This window comes from Lagopus muta, chromosome Z (assembly GCF_023343835.1).
Source record: "Lagopus muta isolate bLagMut1 chromosome Z, bLagMut1 primary, whole genome shotgun sequence".
Lineage (NCBI taxonomy): Eukaryota > Metazoa > Chordata > Aves > Galliformes > Phasianidae > Lagopus > Lagopus muta.
The window spans coordinates 9,821,013-9,838,497 of NC_064472.1; the positions used below are offsets into that span (position 1 = coordinate 9,821,013).

At 44.8% G+C, this 17,485-nt stretch overlaps 1 protein-coding gene across 4 annotated transcripts in view; it reads left to right on the forward strand.

Annotated features, from left to right (window-relative positions):
• LOC125686883 (phospholipid-transporting ATPase FetA-like) overlaps window positions 1-17,485 on the forward strand; it is a 74,673-nt gene that overhangs the window by 22,401 nt on the left and 34,787 nt on the right. For all 4 annotated transcript variants that reach the window (XM_048931430.1, XM_048931432.1, XM_048931431.1 and 1 more), the window contains 6 exons: window positions 2,746-2,804; window positions 11,804-11,917; window positions 14,181-14,279; window positions 14,954-15,015; window positions 16,404-16,476; window positions 16,661-16,731. In XM_048931430.1, coding sequence (XP_048787387.1) covers window positions 2,746-2,804; window positions 11,804-11,917; window positions 14,181-14,279; window positions 14,954-15,015; window positions 16,404-16,476; window positions 16,661-16,731 — 478 coding nt within the window. The remainder of the gene's footprint in view (window positions 1-2,745; window positions 2,805-11,803; window positions 11,918-14,180; window positions 14,280-14,953; window positions 15,016-16,403; window positions 16,477-16,660; window positions 16,732-17,485) is intronic.

The following is a 17,485-nucleotide window of genomic DNA, read 5'->3' on the forward strand; positions in this document are numbered from 1 at the left end:
CTCATGAGGCTGTAATATTAATAGAAAAGAATAAAGCTCATTCTGGAAGGATAACAGAGGTGGCAGGGGGTGAGATGTTTTCCTTGTATGTTCATGTTCTCTGAGATCCAGTGCGGAGAAGAGAAGGATAAACAAATTGCAGATCTCTGAGTAATGATATGCAGGGGTAAAGAACACAGGCATAGTGCACCAGAAAGAACAGACTTCAGTAGAAATTAATGTAGTTTTCTGAATGACAGGGCATGGTGTTAAATAAGGAATCCAGGTTCTGCAGAATTGGGAAGGAGCGGAAGGGTGAACAATGTATTCTTCTGCTTTTGGGCTGAGCAGGCACAATCTGTTGGTGCAGATATAGATGGTTTTTGGAGATGGAGAGGAATCTGTTCCAGAAGTGGTTGCCTTCAACAGGGAGGAACTGGCTGGGTAGCTGAGAGAGGGAGGTAGTGTAGATGGGAATGGTGACAAAATGGCAGCGTGTTGCTTGGAAAGAAAGTTGCAACAGCAAAGTGTTCTAAATGGAATTCAAGAATGAAACCTTGGTGAATATGAAGAATTATTAACTCAGGGAAAGGAAATTTGGAAAGGGAATTAAGCAGAGCTGTGATTTCCTTAAATAATTGATATTAAGGTCAGGAGTATAAGCTATGATGATTCAGAGAGGCTCAGAAGGCTGAATGAAGAGAGTGGTGGAGTCCCCTTTATCTCAGACGGAGGAAAGATGCTTCTAGAAGGTGTACAGAGAGTTGTTTTATCCAGCACAAACTGCAGTGCAAAGCTCAAAGTGAAAAAGATCTAGTGAGGATGTAGAAAGTAATAAAAGTTGTTCTGCAAAAGCTGGGCTCTCTGGGGTTCGGTAACCCTACTAGTAGGAGGAAGATCAAAGACATTTTATGTCTGCTGCCTAGTGGAAAAAGTTGAGGAAATCATGCTAAGGAATCCGATACATGTTTTTTCCTTAGTTAAGCACCTCACACATTAGTTGCTGCCAACAGAGCAGAAGGGGAGATGTTTGGGGCTGGGATAAGGAAGGAATGGGGCAGGTTAGTAAGACAGAGGATAGCCTGAAGGATGCTGCCTTGGGCACACTCTGGAGCACAGGCAGATATGGTTCAGAACTGTGCAAAAAGGCCCTACCTTGAAACAGGAGAAGAAAAGCTGAGCAATTATAGATATGTTTGCTTCACTTCTTGGGTGAAGGTTGAAACAGTCAAACAAACCACTTCAAAGTGACTGGAAGTGTGTGGTGGAAGAGATGATTAACAGCCAGCAGTCCAGAAATACTACATCCAGCACAAATTAATTCTGTGTTAGTGGTAGCCAGAGGGCTAACAAAGAAGCCTTAGATAGCTGTAATGTGTCTTGGCTGTCATCTGTAGCATTTATACAAGTAAGCTGGAGATACAGGCTTGAGATAAAATCAGTGTAGGCCAATTGCCAACATTTTTGAGAAAATAATACACTAAGAATAGTTATCAATGACTTATAATCAAACTGAAGAGTCATCATGGATGTATCCTGGATCTGGTGTTCCATATTTTATTTTCCTGCTTGCCTAGCAGTCTGAAGAGCACGGTTAGTAAATCTGCTCCTGGCAGGAGTTAGAACACACTGAAAGATAGGAGAAGAACTGACTAACTGGAGGACTAGTCTGAGGAAGTTTGGATGCATTTCAGTAAGGGTAAATCAAGGGTCTGTGTTGCCGGATGAGGCATCAGCTGTGCCAGAAGGGATCAGCCCCAATGGGTCATATTCTGCCACACTGTCTACCAAGTGCTGGTGGTGCAAAAGGATATTTTGAATAGCTTCAAGGTGGTTTTCAATTTAAAATACTAATTGTTAGAAAGGCAGGTAGGGTTCCCTTCTGATCTGCTCTGCTGTGGTAAGGCTGTGGCTGCAAACTAAGGCTCATTTTGGGTTCTGTGGTTCCAGAATGAGGTTAACTAGGTGGAAAGCAGCAAGAATGGTGCCACTCTGGGCAGATCAAACTGTAAGAACTGAATAAAGATAAGAATTGTGTTTTCTTTCCGAGGATAAACTGCAGTAAGGCTGAGCAGCCTTCAATGCATCATGAACTCATCCGGGCTCTGTGTCCTTGGCCAGTAGCACAAGGAAATGACGGGGAGCAGAAGGACGCCTTTCATCATCCCAGGAGAAGATACAATTTATTTTAACTGAAATAATAAGTCTTACATTAGATAATGGGAAAAACCTTCCCTGTGCGAAGGACAGTGTAGTCCTGGAATAGGCAGTTGGAAAAACAGCTGTCCTGAAGTTTTCTACAACTTTTATTGAGAGTGACAGGCACGACCATCTCTTCAGATAAAGAGTAGATTTGGTGACCTCTTGAAATCCCTTCCAGTGGTTTTTGATTTCAGGATAGGTGCAGTGGTGATGTCCAATTGTGGGGTGATACACATTTTAGTAGAAGAATGGCACTAACAGTAGGCCCACAGAAACAGCTTCACAAATATCAAGTGCAAGAGATGGAGCAGAACAGGGGTAGTGAACACCACCAGCTAAATGTCGATTCCTGCCAGGAGAAGGTGAGCAACCTGTGCACACAAATTGCTCTGTCAATACTGGAAGTTTCTCCAATTCCTTAACATGGGACATTTAGAACACAGCACAGATTCCAGGTGACATCACATGCTAGCAGCTCTACCTGCTCTTGCTGATGCTTCATTCATGCTTGTATTGATTCTGCCTACCTTCAAGCACGTCTGATGTGATTCTTCTTCTTTGCAGAGGAAGAGAGACACCTTCAAGCAAACAACCGAAATTTTAACCTACAGTTTGAATATGCTGTAAGTACCCAGAGAATGTTGTTTGTTGCAGTTGTAGCTACAGATGCTATTTGTACGTGTTTTATGCCCACACACCACAAGGACTCATCTTCAGTTTACCGTTACAAGGGCACGGCATGGGTGAGCTGTATCTATAACTCTGCAGAAAATAAATCTAGGGAATTAATTCAGTGGGCTTTCCAGAAGGACTTGGGCAAGGCTTGTTTCTGTATTCTGTGGTGAAACAGGAGGACAGATGTGCCAGAGAACACGTCAGAGAGATGGTTCACTACTGAGTCACCCATGCAGCTCAGTCCTGCAAATGGTGGTCAAAGGAGACCTAATGCTAGAAAAGCACATAAGTGACCTTATATATTTCCAGAAATTTTTTTGAGAGCCACATGTCTGTAGGATCAGCCCTCCAAGGTCTTTCACTAAGGGAACCATTGGGGGAAATTTCTGTTGGAAACGTGGCTCCATTTAAAGTAAAACATGAAAGGAAATGTGTCAGTTCCTCAGCTCTGGCAGTGAAATCCTCTCTGGCAGGAAGGTTTTGAATCTGGCCTTCGTGGCTTCCTGCCAGCTTTTATTTCCATCTTCTTCACAGCCTTGCTGGCCTCGCATTGTGCCATGAAGTCTGTGACTCCGAGAAGCACTGTGAGACATGCTGCCCATCACTCAGCTCTGCCAGGGAGCCCCTGCGCCGCTCCATTCCCAAAGACGGGGACTGTTTGTATTCCCTGTGTGCAGAGAAGGACTAGATCAGCTTGTGGAGCCACATTGCTTGGCTGCAGGGTCATCTCCTGGCTGGGCAATCCTAAAGATGTATTTATTCAAAGTTATGTAGAGCTGCCAACTGATATTGCAGTGATTTTTGTGAATTTCTGTCTTTTGCATATCTGAATTGCAGCAATGAAATTCATCCTTCATTTTACTGAGGAGCTCATCTGAATCATGCTTTGTTTAGGCATGTTGTCAGTGTTTTCTTGGTCCTTTCATAACTGGAAAACCTCAACATTTCAATATATTGTGATTTGTTATAAGATAGAAACTTAGACTTGCCATTAGCTTTGACTAAAGATCTTAATGTAGCTGATCTGTTGGCAAGATGAACTGGTAATCAGCAGTCATCTTTCATCCATGAGCTACACAGGTTAGAGCCTTGCTAAGTACAGCTCTGCTGCATGAGTACTGAACGTGAAATAGTGTGTAGATAATATATATAAAAGACTTTGCAGCACAAATGCTATATTGAGCCTGGTGGTTTGAGATGCATAGAGCCTACAATTTGAGTTCTGTGGTGAGCATTGCTGCTGTGAGTGTGTTTAAGAGCTTTCACTGGTTGATTGCAACGTGGACTATGAGCAGCAGTGGGACAGGGAGGTAGGAGGGAGGTGTACAATGATGTCAGAACAGAGAGAACAAACAACTCTCCTGGCACTGAGTCTATTTTTTGAAAAGCCGCTCACAAAGATAACTACATGTCACTGCCTCCCAGCTTATTTCTTATGTAGCCAAGGATCTGCAAATAACCAAAATCAAGGAGAGGGCTGTGAGAGCTCTGGAGGGTTTCCATAAAAGTCTATTGATTGGGTGTGAAAGTGCAGGCGACCAGAGGGCCAGCTGTTCAATCTTGGTGATGAGTTTCAGTAATGGTACCCCTCAATTTAGTCACCTATGGCTAATGATTTCTAGAGCCCAGTGTAGACTGAGACTTAGCATTCTAGAAAACTGTCCAGAAAAAGACAAATCTTGAGTAGGTGAGTGGGTAGTGAGGTACTAAAATACTTCAAGCAGCAATGCAAGCACTCATTGCTGTATAGGGCTGAACACCATGTCCTTGGCTGCTTATTTCCAGCAAATCCTGATGAAACGTCCATTTATAAAGCTACATTTCCATGTTTTATGAAAATCACTAATCTTGCTCGTAAGTTGGTCCCATCCTGTAAATTGCTGGGTACTTCTGGAAATGCTAAAAAGGGGAGAAGTCTCCCAATGCACTGGCATATGCATGATACTTTACCAGTGTTTCGCTCCATTTGAAAGGTTAAGTCTGGGTCCTTTCCTCATATTTGTATTTCTGTGAGTGCTGTGGGGATGCACTGGGATGTGGTCCAGCAGAACCAAGACGGTCCAGACTCTGGACCTCAGTGCATATGAAACTACATTCTATGAATGGAGACCCTGGGCAGAAACAAGAAGGAAACGCAGCAATGTAATGAGACCTAGAAAGCATTCTGTACAATGAAAGCCACAGGGATAAAGTTTATTTTCTTGGTAACTTAAAGCCATGTTATCCGTAAAACCTATAGAACAGGTTCCTATAAGAAAGCTAGGTGAGGCAGTAAATGTTTCTCCAGGGTGAGGCAGCTGCTGAGAAAGGCCAGTGAGAAGAAAGGGAAATGCAAACAGAGGCATAGTGTTTTGCTTTATTACTGCAGCCAGGCTGTGTGTCACAGCTGGTGTGCAGGTTTCAGCCTTTCACTAAAAAGAGAGTTCTTTTGTGTAGGCATGGATGAAAGGGACAGAGCTGATGGTGAGAACAGGGAAGTGGGCATGCAGAGTCGGGTGAGTGTTCTGGCCCTGAGCCATTTGTAGTTATCTTCCCTTTGCGGTACAAAGTCTACAGGATATCTGTGAAGGAAGAAACGGGGAGGGAAAAAAAAACCTGAAAAATCCTTTGTGTGTGTGGAGGGTGACATCAGCTCTGGCAATTGATGAATATGAAGCAATTCTTGAAAACTCTCAAACCAGCTTTGCAGGATACAATGCTTCACCACAGAAAATGATGCTTGCCAATTCGTGCAAGGGCACGTCCAGATCCATCACACTTCGATCTGCAGGAGAATCCAGAGGACAGATTTTCTTCTGGGGCTCAGCAGAAAACTTTCTCAGAGACAAAAAGCAGCGTGTCTCAGAGACATCACTCCATCTGCGGAGCCCCTTACCTGAGCACCAACAAGGCACAGGGGATGGGCAGGAAGCTGAACTGAAGGGGTAGAGAAGGGGATAAGCATTGCACTGGTAGAAATCACCTTACCATGGAGGCAGAGGGATAATTTCAGAGGAGGAGCTGAAGGTCTGTCCCCACAGGCCAAGGGCTGTGAAATGTGTCCTATAGTCAGCTGGAAATGGGGGTGGTCTCACTGATCCATCTGAGTGGAGTCTTGGCTGAGATGGGCAAGGGAAATATCTCTGATCTGATGGTGCTTCCTAGGTGTCTGCTGATGATTATTCATAGTATCACAGAAACATTAAGGTTGGAAAAGTCCTCTAAGATCAGCCAGTCCAACTGCCAACCCATCCCCACCATGTCCCTCCTCCATGGTTCCATACCTCCATGTTCTTGGACACCTCCAGGTGCAGTGACACCACCACCTCCCTGGGCAGCCTGTACCAATGCATCATTGCTCTTTTGGAGAAGTTTCTCCCAGTGTCCAACCTGATTTGCTGTGATTAAGGACAACATCTTCTAGTGATAGCTCTGGGTAGGTCAGGGTTTATTTGGGTCAGTGTGAAGCTGAAACTAGTGCTCTCAGAGTGGTGCAGCCCCAGACACCCTTGGCTTTACGCTGCACAGCAGGAACACGGTAGCTTAGGAAAATAAACCAACCTTCAGTACAAAGTGTTGTGCAGTTAACTGGAAGGGCTGAGTGTGAAGGTACATACTACCCACCAGCTCACAAAATTAGTTAGGAATGAGTCAGAAACAAAGCAGGAAGGGGTGACATGCAAAGACATTTATTGCAGCACAGAAACTGATCCAATATAGGTCTTTAAATACAAAAAGTCAACTCCTAGTCCTGTATTTATTCACACCTCTTACAGGCAGATCCTTCCTGACTTCTGCAAGAGGTTTGTCTGTGTTGAAGGCTGAAATGAAGTGAAAAGCAAGATGCCAGAAGTGTTCCATCAAGGTTTAAGGGGTATTGTTGTGATTCTGTGATGCAATCGGGCTGCCGTATCCCCAGCACCGCTGCGATGGGGACCTACCACTGTGGGACATCCCTGAACCTTTCTGTCCATGGACACTGTGGAGAGGAAAATCTCTTCTGTGGGTATTCAATGTTTGCTTAGATTCCCATTCCCTTTTATTTCTTCGCTTTCACGTTGGAATTCAGCACAGCTGCACTAGGACGTCATGAAGGGCTGTGAAAACAACTTTGAAATTGGCTTTCAGACAATAGGAGAGGAAATGCAGGACCCATGAGTCAATGACAGATTTCATCTTGGATCGGGATCTAGGGTCAAACCAGCATCCTTTCCGCAGGGCCAGCAGCGAACGGCTGCTTGGGCTCTTTTTGTTTTCCCTGGTCGCCTAATGAATTCTCCAGTGAAACAAGGAGGAGAAATATAACCTCCTATGGCCAGTACACATTGCCCAGGGCTGGAGGAGCAGCCAGGTTCTTATCCCTTTGGAATTTGGGAGAACAAGGAACTGGGGCATTAGGATCAGATTCTGATCCATCTCCTGAGGATGCCCAGAGAGTTATCCTCAGGGATGTTGTCACTGTGTGACCTGGTATGCTACCCTTTGATCACATCCCAAACCTGCCAATGTTTGCCCCTGTTTGTCACGCCTGAGGCTGAAGGGAGTGCACTCTGGTGGTGTGCAAAGTGGTCTGAGCAGTTCCTGAAGGAGGAACAACAGCAGCATCCTGCACTGCTCTTTTTGCCATTAATAAGGTGCAAGCTCGATCCATCTACAAATCCACTGATCTGCACTGCCAGGGAGCAGCTCCAGCCAGGGTGCAGCCCCATGGGAAGGGACCAGCTGGGAACTGGAGGTCCTCAGATGCAGTTTAATGTGTTTTCATTGACAAAAGTGCAATCCTGCTGCATGGAGACAGTCTCAGTCAAGGTGAGGTGAAGATCCAGGTCCAAGATCCATTCAGAGAATGCAGCCAGAAGCAGCAGATGAACTGGAGAGGGATAGCAAGACCATACCATGGATCTGAGGCTCATTGACAAGCTGTGTCACCTCTGCACACCTCTGCACTGCTGTGCTAAGGGTGGTCACCACAGCGATGGTACTCTGAGCAACAGCTCTGTCATGCATGGGATGTCTGCAGGCAGAAGGAAAGGAAACAGAGCTCGCTTGAGTGTATGTTCCTAGAGATTTTCCTGGAATACTGAATGTGTGACTCGATCCTGGAAGTCAGTTTATTATTAGTTGCATGAGGCAGAGGGGGGCAAGGAGCTGTATAGGTAATAAATTCTTGAAGTTGTTACAAAGAAAAGAAACAAAAATAGAATGTGGGTTGAATATAAGTCTTTCTGTTTCTGGTATTTTGGCCAGCCTTTCATTTCTGTGGGTAGTCCTTTTACTTCTCTGAGGTCCTTACGAGCACCTGGTGATGCCCATTGTCTTACTAAAGCCCTTTCTCAGTCTCCTGTTGAGCTGGGGCTGCTGCCCACTGGGAAAGAGGCAGTGAACTTGGTAGGCTAAAACAGAGCTCATGTGGCTTCTCTATGAAAGCAGAGCCTCAGTGGCACCACATGCCCTGTTTCACAAGTTTATCAAATATGTCCTTGAGCACGTTAACAGTGCAAGGGTCACTTTTTTGCATATGGTATGCGTATGCTTCCAAAATGCACTCCTGCAGGTGAACAGAATGCCAGTGAATGTCACCACTGCCGTCTCCTCACAAGGCTTTATCAGATCATGTGGGAAGGCCGCTCCTGCTTCTCAGCTGCTTCCCTGCACTGTACCCTGTGCTACACCTCACTGTAAGACAGCCAAGTTTTCTGCAAGATTTGTTTTGGGCAAGTTTATACAGTTGCTAGAAAATAATCTATGACTGAGCTAGGGGTATAAATTCAGGTGGACAGTACCATAGCCTGCCTTTGCTGGCAGTCCGTCTTTAGCCCCTCTAATACGACCACAAAAGCAGCAGCATCTCCTATTTCCACTGGCTTTCATGGTGTGGAGGTAAAATGTTTGTTCTGCGAACAAAGGCAGGAGCCATCTGCTGAGCGTCTGCCCATGGCCTGACGTCAGAGGCAGGCTTCTGAAAACACCCCCGAAGCAACAGCTCATCTGCCAGATCTGGACGTGTGTAACCACGGTGCTATGAGCACTATTCTTAGGGACAGCATTTCGGTGGAGTCACACCTTCAGGAGGTGTGATCAAGCCCCTGAAAAAGAGCAGATGAGACTCATCTCTCTCCCACAGGCTCTCGTGTCAAGCTTTGTATCTGGAGAGCCTGGGGCTGGCTAACTGTGCTGAGTCCTCCCGGATGTAGGCACATGGAGGGGCAGAACCAAGGATTTGGTTCTTGGCCCACAGAATGGCTTTTTGTCAATATTTGATCTTTGTAATTCTGTAGAAGGAGGAGCTCCTGAAAGATCTCTTCGTAGTTACTGCTCAGAAGCTTTTCCCCTCCATCACTTGTCCCACACAAGGTAGTAGGGCATGGGTCAGGTGAGGATAATGCTCTTGAGGCATTGCTGATAAAATGCTGACTGTGCATGGACTGCTTAACACACTGTGTGAGTCTGTAGCGCCCATCCCAGAGTCAGGGTGTGAAACAGCTCTGGTTGCATGGTATCAGGCATCATGGACTAGAACAAGGTCTAGAGCAGTGCCCACTCTTGAGTTTAATTCTAGATTTCAGAACCATGAGAAGCTCCACTCTGACACTGCCTGTCTTCCTTCTGAGCCATATAGTGCGCCAGTGTTCCCATACCAGCACATAACAAACAATACTGCTGTCTTCAGCTACTGGAGATGCTCAGATCCCAGCGGTTGCTCACGTGGAAATTGTTAGTTCTGGGCATTTTAATATGCCTAATGGCAATAGGAAACACAGTGAATGTCTGGTTCATTCAGTGGTTTTCCTGACGTAACTAATGGACAGAAATAGAAGGCAGGAATTGAAATAAACCGCTCCCATTCTTTTCCTATTCACCTCTGAGATTTTTGCAGGCAAAGTCCTTTAAACTTTGTGTGAGTGTTTACAGAGCAGTTTTTCCCATGTTGTATGTGACCCTGTGAGATCTGGTGACGCATGAGGGTCAAGTCCCCTGTACAGACTTCTTCCCGTAGATGCTGCCTTCTCTTTTTTAAGTGTCAGTGATATTTTTCTTTAGTTTCTTGGATGTCTTTAGATCCAGATTTTGTTTAGAAATATGCCAGACACTTTCCGGTGGACACAAACTTGTCTAGCAAGTCATTTAATTCTCTGAATCTGTTGTATGCATAGGATGCTGCTGTTTCATTTCGTCTTGTTTCAGCAGTGCCCATTCCATGGAGCCTGTTTGCAGCACATCTCCTCTGCAGAGGAATTCTGATATGATCCCAATTTAAGGAAGTGTCAAGATATTTAGGTGGCAGGCAGAATTAACCACACCTGTAGATGACAACTTGATGCCAAGAGACAGGCAATATTATTTCATATGAGGGTGGCTGGTTCTCATCTCTTGAGCCCATCTCTTGAGCTCTTCTATGATTCTACTGAATCAGCAAACCTACCACTGGATGAAGGTGCACCTTGCAGTATCTGTTTTCCTGTGCACTTTAGGTTTCCTTGTAGGGAGTTAATAGGCTTTTTTTGTGTGTGGGGAGTTTCTCTGAGAGAAACTTTAGACGTGCTGGCAACAGATGGCATACATGCGTACAGTGCTAACCCTGCATGAATGCTTAATAAACCTCATGTAAAAGTGAAATCCAGTACAGCTCAGTACCAAAGGGAGTAAAGTGACTGCCATTTCCCCAAAGTGCTAGGAAAAATACACATCAAGATTCTTTTTGAGCTGGGGAAGAACCTAATGTGTCATTCTTGTCTGCTTAGCTGTGCATAGCTCTTTTTGTCCTTGGTGTCCAGACCCTTGGCTGTGCACAGTGTGTCCCTTCACACTTTGCTGTGTCCTTGGGACCTTGTGTTTTGAACAACCATCCGTACCTTGGGCAGTGGATACTCCAACAGTGTTAGGTTTGAAAACAGCAAACCTCTGGGTTGATGCTGGAAACTCAACCCATGTTGCTCATGGTTACCATACATGTAACTGGGCTCTCACTTTGCTGCCACAGCCCTGCATGTGGTGAGATCTTCAGTACTATCCAATCTGGCAGGAAAATAGCATAGGAGCTGCTGCTACCTTGCTGCTGAGAGGCATTATGAGATGCTGCTCTGGCTCGGGGGTGCTGAGTATCTCCAAATAGTGCTACGAAGCATGGGCAGAGCTAAAAAACTCTGTAGATTTGGGACAGCCCTAGGTGGTGGGCTCAGTACAGTGGGTTGAGCCATGGTGGGAGCAATTAAATTGGAGTGCTCTGATCTGCAGGGAAGAAGGTACCCACTTCTGTAATACCAAGCATGGGTCTTTCTCTGGGGTGAAGGAGGCAGATAGGAGACCAGCCATTGTTTCTGGCTGGAGGAGCTGTGTGCAATTAGAAGAGGAAACTGGAAATAGGGAACAAAGCAGCAGATGGTTGAGTGGAATGGTGACATCTTCATTAGTGGCTGTTTGCACAACACTTCGTTCAAGTGGTCTCTATGGAATAGAAACAAGCCACTGCTCCAAGTTGCTGAGAGGTTGCTGAATTAGCTAGAAATGGTAATATTGGGCTCTTCTGGAAAGGAAGACCAGCTCCTGAAGCTGGTAGGCTGGTTACAGGTGTGCGCTTTCTAACTCTGTTCTGAAGACAACCAACAAAATGTCAGGCTTGTGTTCCATATATATGTATGTACGTATTAATTCAGTTTGCATGTCTCATAAGTGGAAAGAATAACACAAGGACAGCGTGTCTCGTGGGGCGTATGCAGGTACCTGCATCCACCTGCAGTCGCACTACCATAAACTGAGCATCGTGTTTTCACCAATTCCATGAGGAATTCTCTGTTTATCCAGACTCAGCACGGCTGTGTGGGGAAAAGGAAATGTTTTTTGAGCTGCTGTTGGAAACAATGCTATTGCTAAATATAAGCAAGCAAAAACACAGTTGAAATGGGTTGTGCTGTAATTTTGTTTCCTGTTTTACCAATCCTATTTATTTGCCTTTTTTTTTTTCCTACAGAATAATTCAATTAAAACATCGAAATACAACTTCTTCACTTTCCTGCCTCTCAACCTGTTTGAACAGTTTCAGCGAATAGCCAATGCCTACTTTCTTTTCTTGCTGATTTTGCAGGTATGAACTCACTGTGCTGTTTCCAACAGATTGCTGTGTCAGTTACCAAAACCTGGTTGCACATTGATAGTTGTAAGCTATTTCCCTGTTGTGAGCTGTCATCTTAGTAGAGCCTTAAAGTAGGTAAAAAGTAGGGCAGAAGGAGCCAGCTGCTCTCCTAGCTTTGGACATGAGTGTTTGAATTGAATGAACAAAAAAATTAATTGCAGCTTTCAGTAAGTTGTGTACACTTTCTCACGCCCCTTTTTGTCTACATCTGAGTGCTCCTGCTTCTCCTTGGATTTGCATTACTTACTCATTCTGTAGTACAAAAGGTTTAAAGGCAAATTCCTTGTACTCCTTCGACCGCCTTAAAGCAGCACGAAGAACAAATTATTAAGTGATCGAGTTTCCTTGGGGAGGATGGAAGGAAAGTTAACATCGGGAAAGCTGACAGTTGCAGCTCATTTGCATAAAGCTGAATATTGCTCAGCAAGGAAAGGACAAAGCCTGATGTGGAGCAGGAAGTGGCAACACCACTGAACCCAGTAGCTCATAATGGCATCAAGCTGCACTTTGCCCATAGACAATGAGAATGCTATTGCATCTGAAAGCTGAACACACCAGAGAAGTTGGTATCAGGACCTGCTGCCCGTTGGCACTTTGAGAAAGCATGGATAAAAGCTGCATAATCAGCTCATTGCTGAGTCATATTAGAATACACATGAAAAAAAAAGCCACCACAAAAACTGGTACAATTTTGGTTATCTCAGGGGTGATATTTTAAATTTGTTCACTTCAGTGCCCACGAGTTAAAAAAATTACTTCTTTTTTCAAATCATATTTTTCAGTCTCAGCTCAAGAATGCATAGGCATAATTTAGTTCAATCTATAGCAAATTGTATGTAATCTTTGCTTATTTACAGGGAATGAATTATTTCAGCCCATACATATTTTCCAAGAAACTAGCTTGCAGTGAAAGAAGTGCTTTTTCAGCTAATCTGACAGCACTGTTCCTGTGTTGTTGTACTGCACTCTAGCTGTTTGCCTATCAAATTCATGATACTTCAAGCTATTTACCCCCAAGTTATTCAGCTGTGTCTTTTGCCGAACTAACTGATCTGGAGTGTTGTGTATATAAAAGCATAGAGCTTTTTCTGCTACCTTTGTCAAATTAGGCTAAGAAAGGCAAGACTTTGAGTCTTTTACATTCTTTTTCTCCATTTAATTTTTCTCCGTTTAATTTTTTTACCTCTTCTACCTCCTAATCGCTTTCCTGTAGCATTGGAAGGAGTGGATATGATGGGTGGCTGTGGGTGCTTGCAGCCCCACGCTGTGGGCACAGCCCATGAGGACATGCATCTTCCCAGCTGTGTGAGAAGACAGCAGTCCCATGGCTCTGCACAGGGCTCTGTTTGCCTGTGAACAACATTCCTTCTGTCTGGATTTGGTGGTACCTGTGGGATCTGCGTTGTGCAGTGGAAGAACCAAACACGAAGAGAAGTTTGTTTGGTGGCATAAATGTCAATTTAACCTTGTTCATGGAGTTAGTACTGCCCAGATGCATTCTGATGGATGGGGTGATGCTCACATCACGTTCCTTCCATCATTATGGAATCATATAATCATTAAGGTTGGAAAAGACCTGCTTTATCATGTAGTCCAACCATTGACCCAACACCACCATGCCACCAAAACATGTCCCTCGGTTCTTCTAGAGGAAGGGGAGAACTCTGTTGGAGTAAGATGGTGAAGGCATGGCACAGTCACTTTCAACTCTTGGCTGCTCTCTGTAGGGAAGATGTCAGAAACAAAAATGTCTCCGTTAATCTTGGAAGAGCCTTGGGAACAGCTGTGTGCTGTTCAATGACATGAAGTTTACTTCAGCAAAACGTGAAGAGTTACTGAAACAAAACAGAAGCATCTGAAGGCTCCACACAGCAGCCTTTGCTCAGATAGCTCTGGGTCCTTCAACCAGACTTGCTCTTGCCACTCCAGAAAAATCCAACAGGGATTTCACAGTCCTAATTTTACCAGCAACGAGAAAGAGCGGCCTACTGCATTTCCTGACAACACCATGCTCACATATTAAATTACAACTATAAGCTAAGCATAGATTCCCTGGCTCTCTCATATTTTTGAGTGACAGAGATGTATTGCTGTCTTTATTCTGTATCCAGATGTCGTAGAACAAATTATCTGCAGCTTATGCAGAAAACTGTGTTTTGTTTCTGTCTGCTGAAAAGTCAAAAAGTTTCTCAACCTAGATCCCTTCTTCCTGCAGTTGATTCCTCAGATTTCCTCACTGCCATGGTTCACAACAGTGGTGCCCCTGGTGCTGGTGCTGGCTGTATCAGGAGTCAAGGATGCCATCGATGATTTTGTAAGATTTGCATTACTGTCCTGTACTTTGGATTTTGCACTTCATTCTTCAGCACAATCACTAAAGTAAAAGTTTAGAAAAGTCTTCTAACCAAGTAGGCATACAAGCTGTGTGTACATTTCCACACATGCCCCGCTTTGACTGAAATCTGCTTCTATAATGGTCTAAGTTCTATTGACTTCTTGGAGCGATGATAAAACAGAGCTGACTTTAACATCCAGTCTTCTGTCGTTATTAAAATATGCTCTGTGGAGTCTCAATGATAGTTTGGATGTAGGTGATCCAGTGGTGGTGGGGGGCTGTACCAGGAGACATACCAGAACTTGTGGCCACAAGCCATAGCAGAGCAGAGGAGTGGGTGCCTTTGGATGCTTAGCTTATGAAGCTGTGATGGGCAGGTCTCATGGCAATTGAATCAGGACTGTGCTAAATAAGGCTCTACCCTCCTCCTTCTCTCCAGAGAGCACACCCTATGTTGCCTGCTGCTCTTTGCAGTCCAGCTATGCCTTATCTTACCAGCTAAATGTGAGCTCAGCTATGACTCACTTATGACTCTAATCTGCCTTACCCATTCAGCCAGCTGGGAGAAAACCTAAAATGTTAATGAACTGCCCACAGCTATTGTGTGCTTGGTTTTCTGGAGATGCTTTTTAACACACTGATCACGTTTTCAGAATCGACACAAAAGTGACAATCATGTCAACAACCGTCCAGTCCAGGTCCTGATCAATGGCACGTAAGTCCTGTTTATTCTGCTGTAATTCTGACTGAACATGCACCAATGGGAAGAGCACTTATTTTTTCTCTCTTTGGGCTTCCAAAAATCACCAAACTATTTCAGATGGAATTGTCTTGCACCGTGTTAAGTCACAGTGCGGTTCTGAATGATGTGGCTTGTTGGTGAACCCATGACATGGTTACACAATCAGTGCAGACATTATGGCTGTGCCTGCACAGGCTGAAAGTAAACTATTTCTGTTCCTGGATGGAAATATCTATCTAATGGAAATATCTAACTGATGCTTTGAGAGTATTATGCTATTTTACTCTTTACCACTGAAGTGACACGCAAGGCTATCTCTGTGTCCATACTGATAGCATTTACTTCTGCATTAAGCAAAACTAGGCTTTAGCAACGACTGATTTTAAATAAATAAGTGCAGACAGCTTCCTCTTTCATGCTGCAATACTTTGAGTGTGTTTACTTCTGTGCCTAATGCCTCAGACTTTAAATGTACTCAAAACATTTCAATTTTGCCTTAGACATGGTGCTGCCAGCACTGTTCTTTTCCTTCAGAAAAAATCAGTGGAGGCTGTGGCTGTTGTGGCTGACAGACACACTGTTTGCTTGTGGCTCCATGGAGTCCACCCGCCTGTAGGACACAGCTGTATACAGCTGTGAAGTCTCTGTGATTTTTTTCCTGTGCTGTAAATAGCAGTATATTGTGTAAACTCCACTGGATGATCAAACAGTTAAAAATACAACTGGAAACTAAAGAATAGGAATGTACTTTTTGTGCCTTTTGCTAAGTATGCCAGTTTCTTAGTTTACTCTCTGTTAGTTACTGAGTCTTGAAAATGAAGAAGGAGGAATGTGCTCTTGCATTAGAAAACAAACAAAAAACTGGATTTGGTTACACTGGTGCTTTTAGTCCAGCTGAGTGCCTGCACAGCTTTGTGCTGCAAAGGCCATTATAGACAGGGGCTAGCTGCGTGCATCTTGGTGCATCCTTAGCACCTGCATTGCTGCCCTTCCTGGAGGAGCTAGAATTGAGGCTCCAGCCCTTAGTGCTGCTTAGAAAAGCCAACCCATCCGGTGATTTTCCCAGGTGTTTTTGCCATCTGCTGCAGCAAAGGAGGGAGTTTTTCCCTCACACATCAGAGGAAAGGAGCAACCAGAGAGTGCACACGGTCTCAGCCTTTCATGTGTCACCCCAGCCACAGATACTGCTTTTTATGCCATCCTATAGCCCACCATGTACCAGACCACATAGTGGCAGACCTGCTCCTTTTTACCAGCAGCCCAGACTCTGATGGCACGTACATCCTGAAGCAGAGCAGGGCACCCTATGTTCCTGAGCAGTGTTTGCTTTACGTTTCTACTTACTAGGAGTTCTCTTACAGGTTGAAGGATGAAAAATGGATGAATATCCAAGTGGGGGATATAATAAAACTAGAAAACAACAACTTTGTGACGGTGAGTACAGTTTATCTCCATCCTGCTCACACTCAGTCTCCATAATTACTCTGACTGCCTTACCACTCACTAGCAGACAAATCAGCAGGGATGAGAATTGCAGTGTTCAGAAAGCACGAGCAGCGTAGCAGTGCGCTGCCCTCCATCTGCATAGCTCATGCCCAGCGTGTCTGTTTGTGTCCAGGCTGATCTGCTGTTGCTGTCGAGCAGTGAACCACACAGCCTGGTGTACATCGAGACGGCGGAACTGGATGGGTAAGACAGCCTGCTCCTCGGGGCCATCACTGCTGCTAGCACAAGGACAAGCCTTGTGTGGTTCTCCTAGGTGCTGCAGGGGTCTGCTCCATGCGAGCACTGCTTACTGAGGGTACAGCTGGCCACTAGCTAGAGAGTTACGTTTTATTTGTATTAATTGGCAGACTGGAGCTGACTTCATCATTACATCCCACTTTGCATTACCCTTTCTGCATTGCCCAGAGTTAGCGTCAGTTGAGAACTCTGGCACTGGCTGAAGGAGCAAGACAGATCAGAGAGCTCGAGGGACAGTGATCTTTCCAGATCCTACACAGAGCTCTATGGATTTTCCCTCTCTGCTTTCTCCTGAAAATGAGCACATAGTTCTGGTACATGCAAGTGCCAGGGAAAATGTTTAGGATGCCCAGTACAAATAGTGTTTATCTGGTGCTGCATTTCAGCTCACCCCCCTAGATGGCCTAAACGTCAGAGCTCTTCAGTCCAGAATACTATGGGATAAGATCCAAAACTCTCTTATTTGCTCAGATAGTTCAGGACTGCATGCAGTGTGAACGGCAGAATTGACAGTAAACTGCTCAGGGGGTTGAGAAGCTTGGTCCTATGCTTTGCGGTGACCATGACACAGACAACCTCACCCTCTTTGCTACCATGTCCAGAATTCCCCTGGACTGCTCGTCTTTGTAACTGAAACAGTAAATCTCATTCTTCTGCGCAGTTAAAAAAAGGCCTATACCAGCATGGTCCATCAGATGTC